The sequence below is a fragment of the Mercenaria mercenaria genome, chromosome 3 (genome assembly GCF_021730395.1).
Source record: "Mercenaria mercenaria strain notata chromosome 3, MADL_Memer_1, whole genome shotgun sequence".
NCBI classification, from domain to species: Eukaryota; Metazoa; Mollusca; class Bivalvia; order Venerida; family Veneridae; genus Mercenaria; species Mercenaria mercenaria.
Genome location: NC_069363.1, coordinates 36108536 through 36121394, shown reverse-complemented (window position 1 = coordinate 36121394; position 12859 = coordinate 36108536). Strand labels below are relative to the sequence as shown.

Sequence of the window (12859 nt, the reverse complement as noted above, 5' to 3'; positions counted from 1 at the left end):
CTTTAAGTCCCTCGAGTCAAAGACAAGTTGTTTTTATCAGACAGATAACACAGAGGAGACAACCTAACAATTTTCTTGGAGTTCTAACCAGTAACAATTTGCTGCTGAAAACTTCCAAACATCAGTTAAATATAGGTTAAATAGAAATAAAATATTTAGTCAAATCATCAAACTGAATAGCTTGACTATTAAGTCTGGGAGAAGAAACTCAAAGACTCCATGGACTGGTACCCAAAGACTCCATGGACTAGTACCCAAAGACTCCATGGACTAGTACCAAAAGACTCCATGGACTGGTACCCAAACACCAGGTAGCCAAAGGCCCTCTTTAATGAACTTGCCATTCAATATGTCTGCCAGTGTAAAGCACTAGTTAAATTCATATCTCCTTGTTTTATGACATATTGCCTTTTTAAAAAACAAATTAGGGCATCATTTCAATGCTGAGACTGCCTATACTTAACAAACAGTGAAAGTCAGAAAAGAAAGAAGTAAAACAACTACAAAACATTGCAAGTCTATGAAGGCATAACACATTTACATAGAAACTATTACAGGTCTATACATGAAAAAAACCAAACAACATTCAGCCAGTGTATTTAATTAGCATTTATGTATACCTGCATGCCAATCAAACGTAAACCCACAGCACTTGATGTAGTAGTTGCACATTTCCTCATCTGACTATTTTTCTTTGACTCCGGAGCATCGTCCCCATGTTGTCTGGTCCCCATCTTCAAATCAAGTATACAAGGATACTTGAACTTTGCAGCTACATTCTCCAGTAATATAAACTCTGAATAAAAAAGGAAAAGATATTCATATCTTTTAAAATATTAAAACAATACAGATGACAAACTCTCTCTTCAAATAGTACTACTAAAACTAGAACTATCCTATCAGGTGATTAGTATACCAAAACACAAGTTTGATATAGGGACGAATGTTGTCTTGATTAGGCCAACAACTGATGCTAGTTTATGAAAATCTTTCAGGCAGTCTTAAAGATATGAAGTAGACAGGGGACTATTTGACAAAGACCTTATAAAACAGACTTTTTCCCATCCTATCCCAAAATTTAAGGGTGTATAAAGTCTAAGGCCAACATTTTTTTATTTTCTGGTTTACGGGAGATTCTTCAAAAAATTTTGGTCGGGGGTTTGGTGGACAAATAAAAATAAAAGTCCCAATTTTGAGCAGTCGACCAAATAAATAAAAATAAAATGTCCAAAAGGATACAATTTTTTTTATTTTTTGTAAACCACAGAAAACAAAAGCTTGCAAGCTTAAATTGCATACACACTCACAAATGAACTACTCTAAACTGGTTTATATCTCATCATCTCAGTATACTGTTGTTTTCTTTATGTGTAGCTTGTATGAAAAATGCCATTTTCAAAGTCACCAAGGATATGCAATATTTGTGTTTTTGTATGTATCTATTTTGTAGTAAAAATAGATTTGTGGACACATTTTTCATAATAAAATATACATATACCACACTTGACATTGTCATATCATAAGAACATTGCATAATGTTTATTATATAAACATGAATAAAAACTGCTATTAAAATGGGGATCCGATATGCAATGACTACTTTAGACCTGCATCCTGCATACATGCATTATAATTGGCTGGAGATGCAGTCTTAAAAAACAGGCATTGTCATACTAGAAATGAAAAATTATGAACTGATTAATAACATGCACACTGGCTTTAAAATTAAATTGCTTTGTTTAAGTTTCAGTGGCTTGAATATTGTTACCTGCGGCCTCCAGGCCGCAGGTATATTGGAATGCAACAAGTAGTAAAGCACATGGAGACTGGGCGATTTCACGTGATATTTTACCGATTTGCGATTGGCTTATCGCATTTATGGAACGCCGTTATTGCAATAAAGCTGGCACTCTGTATGATATATATAGAGAAAGTCTTGTGACCTGAATTCCTTATTTATTATTTCATATAACTTATTCAAACTTTCAGCGGTGATACCTAGTTGTGCATAAGGGATTTTTAAGATTCCTCTTTGTTTAATTTCATGGATTATGGTCTTGAGATTTTTTTTGTTGTTGTTGTTGTTTTTTTTTTTTGCTCTATATGTCAATTAGGTCCAAGTGAAGGCATGAATCACATTTGTAATAGTTCTAGTAAAGTATTTCAATAGTCAAGGAATGTGGCCTGTTGAGCTAAAAGTTATGCCATACATGAAAGGGAAATATAGTTATTTTTGCTCAGAACAATAACTTTCAGAATTAAGAAATATAATATATTTCATAGGTCTACTTGTACAACATGTAGAATGGAGTTATTTTTCCTATGTAAAGCGTAATGGTATGATAAAAAAAAACAAGTACGATATTCACTCATAAGTTACTTTTTAGCCTGGTATAACTTCTGGCCGCAGGAAATCTTTCGACTTGTTTTATATTTTGCCGACTGTCAGTGCCACCTGTATTGTACGACAAGCCAAAACAATCTGAATTTTGGTTCAGCTAAAATAACACCTTTATCAGCTGATGTTCAAACAACATTATAGGAGATTTATAAGACTCTTCACTGAGATGGGACTTGGAATTAGTAAGTTATGAGTCCAAAAAAACATTTATTACTGGATATGTCATTATGTGTTCCTCAGAGTCAAAGGCACATGTGGCATATAGTGTTTGAACATACTTTCAAAGGTTCCTCTTACCGATTTTATTGGTCTACTTAAGAGAACATGAGAATATTGCTGGGAGTTTCATGTTTGGTAATTATCTTTTGAGTTACAGTACCTGGCCAGAACTTCAGTCAAACTAATTTGACTGATCCTAGGAAATACTGAGAAAATCTTTTCATATGGCCAATATCTCCATTCGGATTAGATTGCCTGTCACAAATAATAAACAACCATTAATCTGACTGTCCAATTATTTTGACTAGTTTGAATCTTTTATCACATTTCCCATTGTCAAGCATTTGCAGGGACATGTCATTTTACTTTGAAATTGCACTTTGTTTTGAACAGAACTACTGAAAATTGTGGTATCCTCCGCTCATCTGTTTTTACGCTCATTAGTTTCGACGCCATTTTTGTTTTGCTTCCTCATTGTTATAAGCGACCGCGCACTACGTCATACTACGCTTGGTTGCACCGTAAACAAACAGTACTTCGCTCTTATTTAACCATGTGGAAGATACTACGGTAAGTTTATCAAAATTTTATTCATTATGGTGATTTTTTATGTATTTTATCTAATGACAAAATTCCCATCTTTTTATGACCCCAATTCTTGTAGTTAGCACAATCAGGAAATGACAGCTCTGTGTCGTCTGGGTGCTGCAACTATTTTTCAAGGTCACGTGACAGTCATGTGACCAAAATTATGTACAACGTACCAAATATTCACTGTTATGTATACTGTACTGCTTATAGCATTAGAAAACATTAATTGGGATTTAATTAAATATGATTTTGTTGCTATTTTCTAGTCTATTGTTAACATCTATATGATAAGTTCTGGCTAATTTTTTTTTTCTTCTTTATATTTTTCAGATCTCTAAGACCAAGTACAGATGCTATTCCCCAACATCCATGGTCAATGCAATGGAGAAGGTGAGAGAGACTGGGGCACACATCAAGACCACTGCTAGGGAGTATGGAATACCAGAAGCATCTCTGAGGCATAAGATCTGACGTTGTAGACATGGCATCTGAATATGCTGTTTGCATGGGTAAAAGGGACAGTGACCACCCATTGTCATTTCAGTGGTACACAAACTTTATGTCACGATGGCCAGAGCTGAAGGTCCTTAAACCCCGAAGCCTAGAGATCCAGAGAGCCAAAGCAACAACTGTGGACTGTGTATGCAATTACTACAGAGAGCTTGGGTCTATTCTGTCAAAATACAGCTTGTCAGACAGGCCAGAAAGGATCTACAACGTTGACGAGAAGGGTCTATCAACATCCCATAAACCTCCAGCCGTTGTAACAGGTGTTGCCTTTAAGCCTCAAGCCGTAACATCAGGATCAAGGCAAACAGTAACTGTCATTGGGTGTGGAAATGCTTTGGGACACAGTGTTCCACCTTTCTTTATCTTCCCAGGAACACGCATGCGACAGGATCTGTTAGATGGTGGTTGCCCAGGAGTTGACGGTGATGTGTCTGAATCAGGCTGGAGTAATGGTACAATTTTCAGGAAATATATTTCAGAGCATTTGTTGAAGTACTTACCTGAGCGTTCTGAGGACAATCCAGTGTTGATTATGTACGACGGCCATAGATCACACATCAACATCAATTTGATTAACTGGTCTAAAACACAGAACCTGATTTTGTTTATATTGCCAGCACATACAAGTCATGTTCTACAACCACTGGACATTGGTTGCTTCGGACCGTTTGAAAGGATATACAACAAAGTGAGTCACAAGTTTATGCGTGACAACTGTGGAAAGAGTATTACAAGGTACAACATCTGTGAACTGGGTTGCTCAGCATATACGAAAGCCTTGTCTCCTGAAAATCTATGCGCATCATTTAGAAAAGCGGGTATATATCCCTTCAATCCTGATGTTGTAGATCCTGCAAACTTCAAACCATCTGAACCGCTTCAGCAGGACGTTGATCACAAACAAAATCCTAGTGATGTTGAACCAACGCAGTCAGAACCTCAAAGCTCATCTAATTTCTTCACAGCCAAAGAGGCCACAGTCAGAACCAAGAAGCCGCCAACCAAAAAACGACGCTATTTAAGTTCAGTTGTCAGTGGCAAGGCAATAACTGAGGACTCCATGGTAGATGCCATCATACAACATGAGAGTAGTAAGACTCAGAAGAAGACCAGAGTACCTAAACCAGACAGGTCAGGACAAAGCCAAGTACTTCTGGTACAGCCATACCAAAGAACCCTCCAGCTATCCGACCCGAGGCACCTGAGGACATTGATTCTGAGGAGTCAGAGAGTGACACTGAATTATGCTGTGTGTGTAATCTATCTACACCACAGGAAGTACGCAAGAGTTCTTCTTTGATATTTGTGAAGTGGGTTGAGTGTAGTAACTGTGGACATTGGGTCCATTTGGCATACTGTACTAATGTCAAAGTTATTAGGAGAGGAGACCAGTTCTTATGCCCCCATTGTGTTGGCACTGAATGACTGACATTGTTTGATAAATGAAAAACTTATAAGACAACTTACTATTAACACATTTAGATAGTAAAAATGTCTATGACATAAATAGAAATTTTAACTTTTCATAGTGTGGCAATGTTTCAGATTAACTTCCAATATTACTATTTTATGTACAGTTTCCACAAGGGTGAAATACTGCTTGAAATAGCAAGCCAATCAAAAGGCGTCATTTCTTATGAGCGTCAACAAATATGGCTGCCTCCATGCTTGGTTAACTTATCGTGAATACTGACCAATTATAGCTTATAACAACCTTTTAAACAGGTATAAAGTATTAGAAAACAAACTAAATTTAATAGAAATAATGTTTTGATTTTATTAAAACACGAAATAACAAGAGAAATTTATCATTATTTTCTTAAGGGCGTCGAAACTAATGACTCCAGGATATTAGTTATTTTTTCTTCTCTGACCCCCAAGACTTCAAAGTAAAAAAAAAATGTGTTTAGCAAGTTGATACTCACTTTTGCTCTTCCATTTTGCCATTTCTTCAATTTCTTTCCTTTTTTATCAATTGTAGTATTTTTCTGACAGTCCCACATGAATCTGATCGTTGTCCAATTATAATATACAGACAACAAATCTCATACACGTGATACGCCAGATAATTTTTCTTCATCTGGACAGTGTTGATAGTGAAGGTCATTTTTCGTAGGTGATTATTCCTAATGTTGAGCTTTAGGTGCTGTAATTTCTACTCAGATCCAATTTATTTACAATACTTGTTATCTCTGCCAACTTATTTCAAAGATTATTGTCTGTAAACTTGAAAATTTTCCTATTTAATTTCACACAACTTATTTTCATGCAGGCGCCATTTTTCATGCGTCTAATGATCTAGATTAAAAACCTCTGCCATTCAGTTAAACTTTTATTTTTGGCAGCAGCAATAACGGACGGTCGGCAGGTAAAATGAAAATAAAAGTACTGAAAATGACTTAATTTTATTTTGTTTTGTCAAAAAATAGGGTCGGTGCTCCTGTAAACCAGAAAATTAAAAAATGCTGGCCTTAGGTTCAAAATCTTTATGTCTCTTCATACAATGTCCCCTACGTACACTTGTGTTACTTCTCACAGGAGCAATAATTGGCAATTTGCTGTTCCTAACATAGTTATCATGCTATACATTGACCTTTAAGTATACAGACTATCCCAATAACCCCCTGCATCAAACAATTATATCAGATAATTCAAAGACTATGAAATAATGTAACTGCAACAAATGAAGACCTCAATCGGCGAAAAATAAACGATGAATATGAGAAGAGTAGATGTTGGAAAATGATTTCTCACTTTTTAAATTTGAATCTTTGTTGTCCATTCTCATTTTTGCTAACTGTCGTTTGTGACACTTCAAGCTCCATGGATTCAGGTTAGCTGATTTGGGGCCTGACTTTGGATCCGGGGAGTGGAATACTGTGTCTGTTTGCGTACTAACTTCAATACTACCACTTCGTAACAGTTTTACACTGCAATATAAAACAAAAGAACAAAACTGAAGAAATATTAATGGACAAAATCATAAAGACTGATGTTAACTATCATAACAAAAACTGGGTAAAACAAGAAATCTTGCCTACGAGAATATTTCACATTTCATTCCCTATATACTTATCTCTTTGACCGAGTCTGTTCATGAGAGGTAACATTTTCTGATATCAAGCTACCTTATCTCACCCAGGCTCACTAAGAGCAATTTGTGTGGTCTCCAGCCGTTTTCTTTTAATTTTCTGTATTTGGATCACTGAACACCCTGGATAACTCAAGAATTTTGCTCATTCCCTTGTGACCTTGAGTGATCAATGTTTCACTGTAAAGCAGTGTTTTGCAAGATGCTACCATTTACAGAACATTTACCCCCGTTTATTAGAGACCTAGAATTTTAATTAGGTAACTGGTTACTGACAAGACATTATATTTACAGACGTTGAAAGACTTGTCCATACTTTAATATTAATGTCTTGTAATATGAAACTCTTACAAGAATTTATCTCTGTGCAAAATGTCAAATCCTGCAGCTTTTATAGTAGAAGAAATTTAGTTTCTGCTACAAATTTGTCCTGCATATACCCAATAGCACAGAATCACCATGACCTACAGTAAAACATCACTCGCTCCAAGTTGCATCTAGTACTTGAGCTGTTAATGCTTGTCACTATATTCAACTTTGTGAGTTTCTGAGACAATATTTCCAAGTATACCCAGAAACGGCATGACAGACAGCAGTAAAATGCCTGTGTACAAATTTCTCAATAAATGTGTCAGACAAGAATGCATTCAAAATAACAACTCAACAACCCTGAACTTTTGTATTTCCGATTGATACCAACCAGAAACACTGTCACAGCTGATTAACCCTTACCTTGCTAAATTTCTATAATGAACTTGTCCATCTTCCAATTTGGACAGTACCATTAAATGTTAAAAGGGGTGCTTACCAAAAAGATACTGACTGAATGGCGAACAGTGCAAATCATGATCAGACTGCACGGATGTGCAGGCTGATCATGATCTACACTGGTCGCAAAGGCAGAATCAGTCGTGTCCAGCATGACAAGGGTTAAAGTATTGTCTCCTAGGAGAGACCATATAGAAATATTTTTAAGTAAACAGGAAAGGTTTATTATTGATAGAACGGATACAGGCATCACAGACCTGGTATCGCGAGACAGAAACTCTATTAAACATGTACCTATGTTGACAGAATTGATAGAATATAAGTCATGGTTGTTTGCGAAAAGTTTCACTATAAATTATTAACATGTAGTAAACCATTTCTAAATGGTCAAAACTGAAACTATTTCCATTATCCTATTCAAACTTTGCTACGATGGGGTTTTTTTTGCCGTATGTTCTTATTAGCTCCCTTTATTATACCTTTATTAACATCAAATTTTACATATTAACAAGATGCAGCACTTATTTTTCATCTGAAGTCTGATCTGGCTAGGAAAGTTGAAAAATATTACTGCCATAACATAATTATGTCTGTATGAACAACCAACAATAGCTATAAATGCCATGTTAATCACAGACTCTTCACAAACTGAAACATTTTCTTTCCACTCAATGTGACATTTCCAACATAGTAATAGTTTTTACTTGTTGCTTACATGAAAAGAGAAACTGCGTAAAATCTGCATTATTATCTATGAAACCCAGAATATCACTAACTGCTTTGCATAAAAAAACTATGTGCATACACATTTTATTCCTAGGAATAAAGTAACAGATTTTATTTAAGTATATCAAAATACTAAAATAAAGATTTTTCTCTCTGTGTAAACAATTAATTGAGGCAGAATCTACCTGTAAGATTTGCCTGCAACTCTTGAATGTTTTTTCCTAGATGGTAACACAGGACTCTGTGAGTTGTCATTTTCACTCCCACTTGACAATGGTGAATTTGTCCGCTCAAACTGTTTTGGTGAAACTCTAGGTGATGACCGCTGTGATGAAGATCCCTGACCCCCACTACTGTCTGACTGGACAGGATGACCAATTAGAGTTATCTGACCATCATTTCCTTCCTGAAGTTCTACTTCAATAATTCCTGTAAAATACAACCAAAACAATATTTCATACTTTCACAATGAAAAGCTTCAATAAATATTTCACACTATCACACTGAAAGCTACTAGCAATATATCACACTGAAAGCTACAAGCAATATATCACACTGAAGGCCACAAGCAATATATCACACTATCACACTGAAAGCTACAATCAATATATCACACTGAAGGCCACAAGCAAGATATCAAACTATCACACTGAAAGCTACAAGCAATATATCACACTGTCACACTGAAGGCCACAAGCAATATATCACACTATCACAATTAAAGCTACAAGCAATATATCACACTATCACACTGAAAGCTACAAGCAATATATCACACTATCACACTGAAAGCCACAAGCAATTTATCACACTATCAAATTGAAAGCCACAAGCAATATATCACACTATCATACTGAAAGTCTCAATCAATATTTCACACTATCACACTGAAAGCCTCAAGCAATACTTCATACTATCACACTGAAAGCCTCAAGCAATACTTCATACTATCACACTGAAAGCTGCATGCTATATAAATACTATGCAATGAAATCATTAAGTTTTGTTGGGGACTAATTTTCATGGCTTTTACGTCCAAACTATCAAGTACAATTTCTATTTGTTTAATGTTCAAATTTCAAAATCCACAATTTCAAATCCTCACAAACAACTTGTTCTGGAATCAAATTATATCGCAGTTATTGTTCATACTGCATCCTGCCTAGAATCAAATATGTAAAGAGCATAAGGTCAGAGAATATGCACAAGTTATTGCATAACTGAACTACATTATTCCAGTAAACATGTAAGACGTATATATATATATACACGAGAAACTACATCTGACCTGTAAACATAACAGATGTATGGCACTCTCATAGAAAGATGTAACAGTATCATAATACATGTATGTGAAAATAGCAGACCAAAACATATCATATGGAACCTAGTCCAGAAAGATATAATTATGGCATGTCTAACATGAAAACTAAAAATCTTGTTGAAGATATAATAGGTATTACAATTATAAATAGAACAACAGCATGTTGGCAATGGTGGGAAGGGATGAGGTAAAGATGTAAGCAGCATTGGATCTCATGGGGAAAGATTAAAGAAGCATCATACACCTTTAACATTTTACAGCATGAAACAAAGTCAGATTCAACAGCAACATCAATACAACAGCAATTAACACAAATCTATCTGGTACTGAACCTCTCATTAAACAGAAAGGGGAAAATGATTAAAAGAATAGCCTACTGAGACCTTTAGTTTTTTTATGGTATCAACAACAAAGTATATGGGACTGAGAAAACTGGTTAGGGAATTTAAGGTAAGCAACAGGCAATAATAGTGGTGAAACTATGCTGACTCTCAAGGTGAGAGAACTGGTCAACAACATTAAACAACACTTATTGCCAAATATCTGAGAGAACCTAGGGCACAATACAATTATCAGACTGCTATTTCTATATTTCATGTAGCAAACATCAATGTTTTGAAGATATAATATAGTATGAGCAGTATTAGGCAGGTTCTCTGAAATACTTTTAGGGATTTTTTCCTGGGAAGATTTGGAAGACGTCTTTGTCTTAATTACAAATGGGATTGTCACAATAGGATTCAGAGTTTCATTTGACATTTATGACTATTTTTGTTTGACTTCTGAATTATTGTTTTATAACACTTTTGTGTCTTACCTTGAATCATTGCACATTTCATTAATTAAATTGTATATTCAATATATAACAATCTTATCTGTCTTATGTAAAAAAAAAATCGCTGTCAAAAAAAAAAGGTCATTTTAGGGGGGAAAACAAGCCTAAATCACCAGAGGATGAAGCAGGAAAAACCCCGTTTTATGACAGTACATGACTGTATCTGGTTAACCAAGCCTACTATGTAACATTTCCAATTACAAGTGAAATGAATATCTCCTTAAATTATAATCTTCCCCGTGTCAGTTTATTTTTAAAACGAGAATGCTATAGTTACCTCAAGTCACTCACCTGACCTTGATTAGTTCACTATGAATGTATGTATGACATACTGAGTCATGAGTGGTATCATATCTGGGTTTAGTTTACAAAATCATAAAACAGGTCAAGTGCCTCCAGTTGAACAAATTTGAGAGAGAACCTTGCAAGGCTAATACCAACCAAGTTTAATGAAGATCCATCTAGCTCTTCAAGAGAAAAGTTTATATATATATTGCTGTAGTGGCCCCCTAAAGAGACAAGTGTCCCCATTAAAGAAATTTAACAAAGAACTTTATAAGAATACTACAGACCAGACTGATGAAGTTCCAAGAATATTGCAGGTATTTTTTTTTTCAAAAGTGGACAAAAAAGGGGCTAAGTTCCCCCATGCGAATGATGCTACCGACATAGTTTGATGCAGACCTGTCAAGTTGTTCACAAGAAATGGTCATTTAAATGGTTTCCTATTTTGGGCTCTAGCTGCTCCTAAAAAGATGCCCCTATTTGAACTAATTTTGGAGAGGACCTAATAATGATATCATAAATATATATTATACGAGATTTATATAGCAACCTTTTCATGATGCTATTGACCAAGAATATTCATTAAGCAGTCCATGAAGAAAAGTTGTTTAAAAGCATTTCCTATTTTTATCACTAGTAGGCAATCAAAATGTTCAAGAGAAACAATTTGAAAAAGAAAATTGAGAGAAGACCTTGCCAGGATGCTAAAGACAAAGTTTGCTGTCATTCTGACCAGTAGATGTTTGAATAAATTGTGTACAATCAGTAGTGGATAAAGGACGATGGACACTAGACCATCCATCAATACTAACAGCTCACCCTGAACTTTTGATTCAGGTGAGCTAAAATCTGATTAATCTATGATTATATTTTTGAAAAAAAAACAAAACAACAAGGTTTCCCCAGCTGAATATCAGAAAGTGTTATGTGTTAAATTTCATATTGGTATTTCATAGTTTGTTTAATACTGCTTTAATAGTTTTACTGTATTTCAGTCATGTATTACAACAGGCCATCAGTAAATACCTAGTCAGCATTCCTGTATTCCATGCTAGTGTTTATTTGTTTGCCCCCACTCCTTATTCCCCAGTAAGAAGATGATAACTTTCCCTATTCCAATCCCTGTCAAGTATAAGACAACGTCCCCTCTGCCCATCCCCGGTAAATACATGGCAACTTCTTCTTTCCCCATTTAATATCACTTCATTCCCTGCAAGTACATAACAACTTCCCCTCTCCCAACTTAATGTTTATTTTTTATTTTGTTGGGTTTAACGTCGCACCGACACAATTTTAGGTCATATGGCGACTTTCTAGCTTTAATGGTGGAGGAAGACCCCAGGTGCCCCTCCGTGCATAATTTCATCACGAGCGGGCACCTGGGTAGAACCATCGACCTTCCGTAAGCCAGCTGGATGGCTTCCTCACGTGAAGAATTCTACGCCTCAAATGAGGTTTCGAACCCACATCGATGAGGGGCAAATGGTTTGAAGTCAACAACTCTAACCACTCGGCCACGGAGTCCAACTTAATGTCACATCATTCCCCTGCAAGTACATAACAACTTCCCCTCACCCAACTTAATATCACATCATTCCCCTGCAAGTACATAACAACTTCCCCCCCTCCAACTTAATATCACATCATTCCCCTTCAAGTACATAACAACTTCCCCTCTCCGAACTTAATATCGCATCATTCCCCTGCAAGTACATAACAACTTCCCCTCTCCCAACTTAATATCACATCATTCCCCTGCAAGTACATAACAACTTCCCCTCTCCCAACTTAATATCACATCATTCCCCTGCAAGTACATAACAACTTCCCCTCTCCCAACTTAATATCACATCATTCCCCTTAAGTACATAACAACTTCCCCTCTCCCAACTTAATATCGCATCATTCCCCTGCAAGTACATAACAACTTCCCCTCTCCCAACTTAATATCACATCATTCCCCTTAAGTACATAACAACTTCCCCTCTCCCAACTTAATATCACATCATTCCCCTTAAGTACATAACAACTTCCCCTCTCCCAACTTAATATCGCATCATTCCCCTTAAGTACATAACAACTTCCCCTCTCCCAACTTAATATCACATC

The 12859-nt window shown here is 35.9% G+C and overlaps 1 protein-coding gene across 6 annotated transcripts in view; it reads right to left on the bottom strand.

Annotated features, from left to right (window-relative positions):
* Window positions 1-12859, bottom strand: part of LOC123525076 (inositol hexakisphosphate kinase 1-like) — a 47399-nt gene that overhangs the window by 8565 nt on the left and 25975 nt on the right. For all 6 annotated transcript variants that reach the window (XM_045303806.2, XM_053538197.1, XM_045303805.2 and 3 more), the window contains exons 4-6: window positions 8492-8735; window positions 6476-6651; window positions 621-796 (exon numbers count right to left, since the gene is read on the bottom strand). In XM_045303806.2, the coding sequence (XP_045159741.1) occupies window positions 621-796; window positions 6476-6651; window positions 8492-8735 (596 nt within the window). The remainder of the gene's footprint in view (window positions 1-620; window positions 797-6475; window positions 6652-8491; window positions 8736-12859) is intronic.